This window comes from Perca flavescens, chromosome 8 (genome assembly GCF_004354835.1).
Source record: "Perca flavescens isolate YP-PL-M2 chromosome 8, PFLA_1.0, whole genome shotgun sequence".
Taxonomy (NCBI): Eukaryota; Metazoa; Chordata; class Actinopteri; order Perciformes; family Percidae; genus Perca; species Perca flavescens.
This window is the reverse complement of record NC_041338.1, coordinates 37,314,670-37,317,264: the sequence shown is the minus strand read 5'-3', so window position 1 is coordinate 37,317,264 and position 2,595 is coordinate 37,314,670. Positions and strand designations below refer to the sequence as shown.

Sequence of the window (2,595 nt, the reverse complement as noted above, 5' to 3'; positions counted from 1 at the left end):
GCATTCTGGGCGTGCTGGTCTTACAGGGAGGTGTGTTCAGGTGCATTCTGGGCGTGCTGGTGCATTCTGTCTTACAGGGAGGTGTGTTCAGGTGCATTCTGGGCGTGCTAGTCTTACAGGGAGGTGTGTTCAGGTGCATTCAGGGCGTGCTGGTCTTACAGGGAGGTGTGTTCAGGTGCATTCTGGGCGTGCTGGTCTTACAGGGAGGTGTGTTCAGGTGCATTCTGGGCGTGCTGGTCTTACAGGGAGGTGTGTTCAGGTGCATTCTGGGCGTGCTGGTCTTACAGGGAGGTGTGTTCAGGTGCATTCTGGGCGTGCTGGTCTTACAGGGAGGTGTGTTCAGGTGCATTCTGGTCTTACAGGGAGGTGTGTTCAAGTGCATTCTGGGTGTATTGCTATCTTGACTGCGATGGTGCCATTGACCAACAAAAACCTGGTCTAAAGTCAATAACGCAGCATTTCATTGTTATTTTAACATTTTAACTAGGATCGTGCACAGCGCGTGCACACTATGCTTGTTACACACACACACACACACACACACACACACACACACACACACACACAGCAGCACACACACATGCAGAAGATTACAAATAAAAATATTAGGGTGCAAATCCTCCATCATAACAGCTTTCCCCCAGGGTCCAAATGCGCCTGACTTTTAAAGGGAATGGGAGATGATCTCTGATTGGTTGATTGCTTGTTACGCCCTAAACACACCTCTGATTAATGAAGACACTAAGGACAACCCTTTAGGACCATGTTCCCTAAACACACCTCTGATTAATGAAGACACTAAGGACAACCCTTTAGGACCATGTTCCCTAAACACACCTCTGATTAATGAAGACACTAAGGACAACCCTTTAGGACCATGTTCCCTAAACACACCTCTGATTAATGAAGACACTAAGGACAACCCTTTAGGACCATGTTCCCTAAACACACCTCTGATTAATGAAGACACTAAGGACAACCCTTTAGGACCAGGCACCCTAAACACACCTCTGATTAATGAAGACACTAAGGACAACCCTTTAGGACCATGTTCCCTAAACACACCTCTGATTAATGAAGACACTAAGGACAACCCTTTAGGACCAGGCACCCCCTAAACACACCTCTGATTAATGAAGACACTAAGGACAACCCTTTAGGACCAGGCACCCTAAACACACCTCTGATTAATGAAGACACTAAGGACAACCCTTTAGGACCAGGCGCCCGGCACATGGAGCATTATTTCTGCCATTAAACTAGCAAAAGTGGATTTGGACACGCACTAAACACACCTGGACCAGGCGCTTCACACCGTGACCTCAGATCGTTAAAATAGGGACCTCTGAATCTAACCTTATATTCGATGTGTTGCGCGCCACCTTGACACTATTATTCTCTTTGTCTCCGCAGCAACAGCAGGAGATGGCCACAGTCCGTAAATCGCTGCAGTCCATGCTGTTCTAGCCTGCCGTTACCACGGCTACAGAGCTACTTCCTACTGTAACGAATGTCACTGCCCGATGTGAGTCGAGCGTGCTCAGATTTAAACGGTTTACGGCGTAACGTGTCTTACTGACATTTGTGAAATCCATAAAATAATAAACTTTTCTCTTTACATACAATAACAGAAGAGGGAAATCATTTCAAAAACGTAGCTATCTATGATCGTCTGATCGCTAACGTTAGCTCAAAACGCCATTCAAGTGACAGCCTTTGTTGGGTTTGATTGCTAACTTGTAGCTGGCAGTCATTTCAAAAGCATTTTAGCTATCTATGATTGTTTGATTGCTAACGTTAGCTCATAGACTGTGCGTTAGCTCATAGAGCAGTTAGCATCTTGGAGGCTACTTATCAAAAAGTGACTCCCATCTGCGCTCGACTCACATCGGGCAGTGACAACGACGCATCCTTGGTTGGCGTTGCCATGGTTATCCTAGTTGTACTTCTGCAGTGTTGACACGATTGCATTACTGCACCCTCTGTAAACCGTATTTACAGAGTTATGTGTCCATAACAACAATGTTCTGTTGCTGTTTGTGATTGCAGCTGCTTTTTTTTAACTCGTTTTTATGTAATAATTTATGAAATAGTTCTCTGTTCTACCTCCTTAAAGCTGCGGTTTGTTGGAGTTCATTGTGTAAACACGAGAGAGTTAATACTAGTAGCAAAGATTTCTGTGTTTACAATCATTTTGTATGAAGTATTTTGGTAGAAAAAGTTGAGAAAAAACAGCCGACAGTCAACGTTTCACACTTCTAAAATCTAAAACTGTGAAATCATCTTGACTTCTGTTACAATTTAAAGATTAAATTAATAAAGTATTCTCTTTGCACAGCCCGGGTTTTCGTATTTCATTTTAAAGTCAAATGGCGCTTACTCACAGCTAGTAGCAGCTCCGCTCGGCACACACACACACACACACACACACACACACACACACACACACACACACTCACACAAACACAAACACACACACACACACACACACACACACACACACACACACACACACACACACACACACACACACATAGACACACACACACACACACACACACTCACACAAACACAGACCCACACACAGACAGACAC

At 44.7% G+C, this 2,595-nt stretch overlaps 1 protein-coding gene across 2 annotated transcripts in view; it reads left to right on the top strand.

Annotated features, from left to right (window-relative positions):
• sycp3 (synaptonemal complex protein 3) overlaps positions 1 to 1,655 on the top strand; it is an 11,397-nt gene extending 9,742 nt beyond the window's left edge. For both annotated transcript variants that reach the window (XM_028585599.1, XM_028585598.1), the window contains exon 8: positions 1,414 to 1,655. In XM_028585599.1, the coding sequence (XP_028441400.1) occupies positions 1,414 to 1,467 (54 nt within the window). In that variant the 3' untranslated portion in view covers positions 1,468 to 1,655. The remainder of the gene's footprint in view (positions 1 to 1,413) is intronic.
• The last annotated feature ends 940 nt before the right edge of the window (positions 1,656 to 2,595 follow it).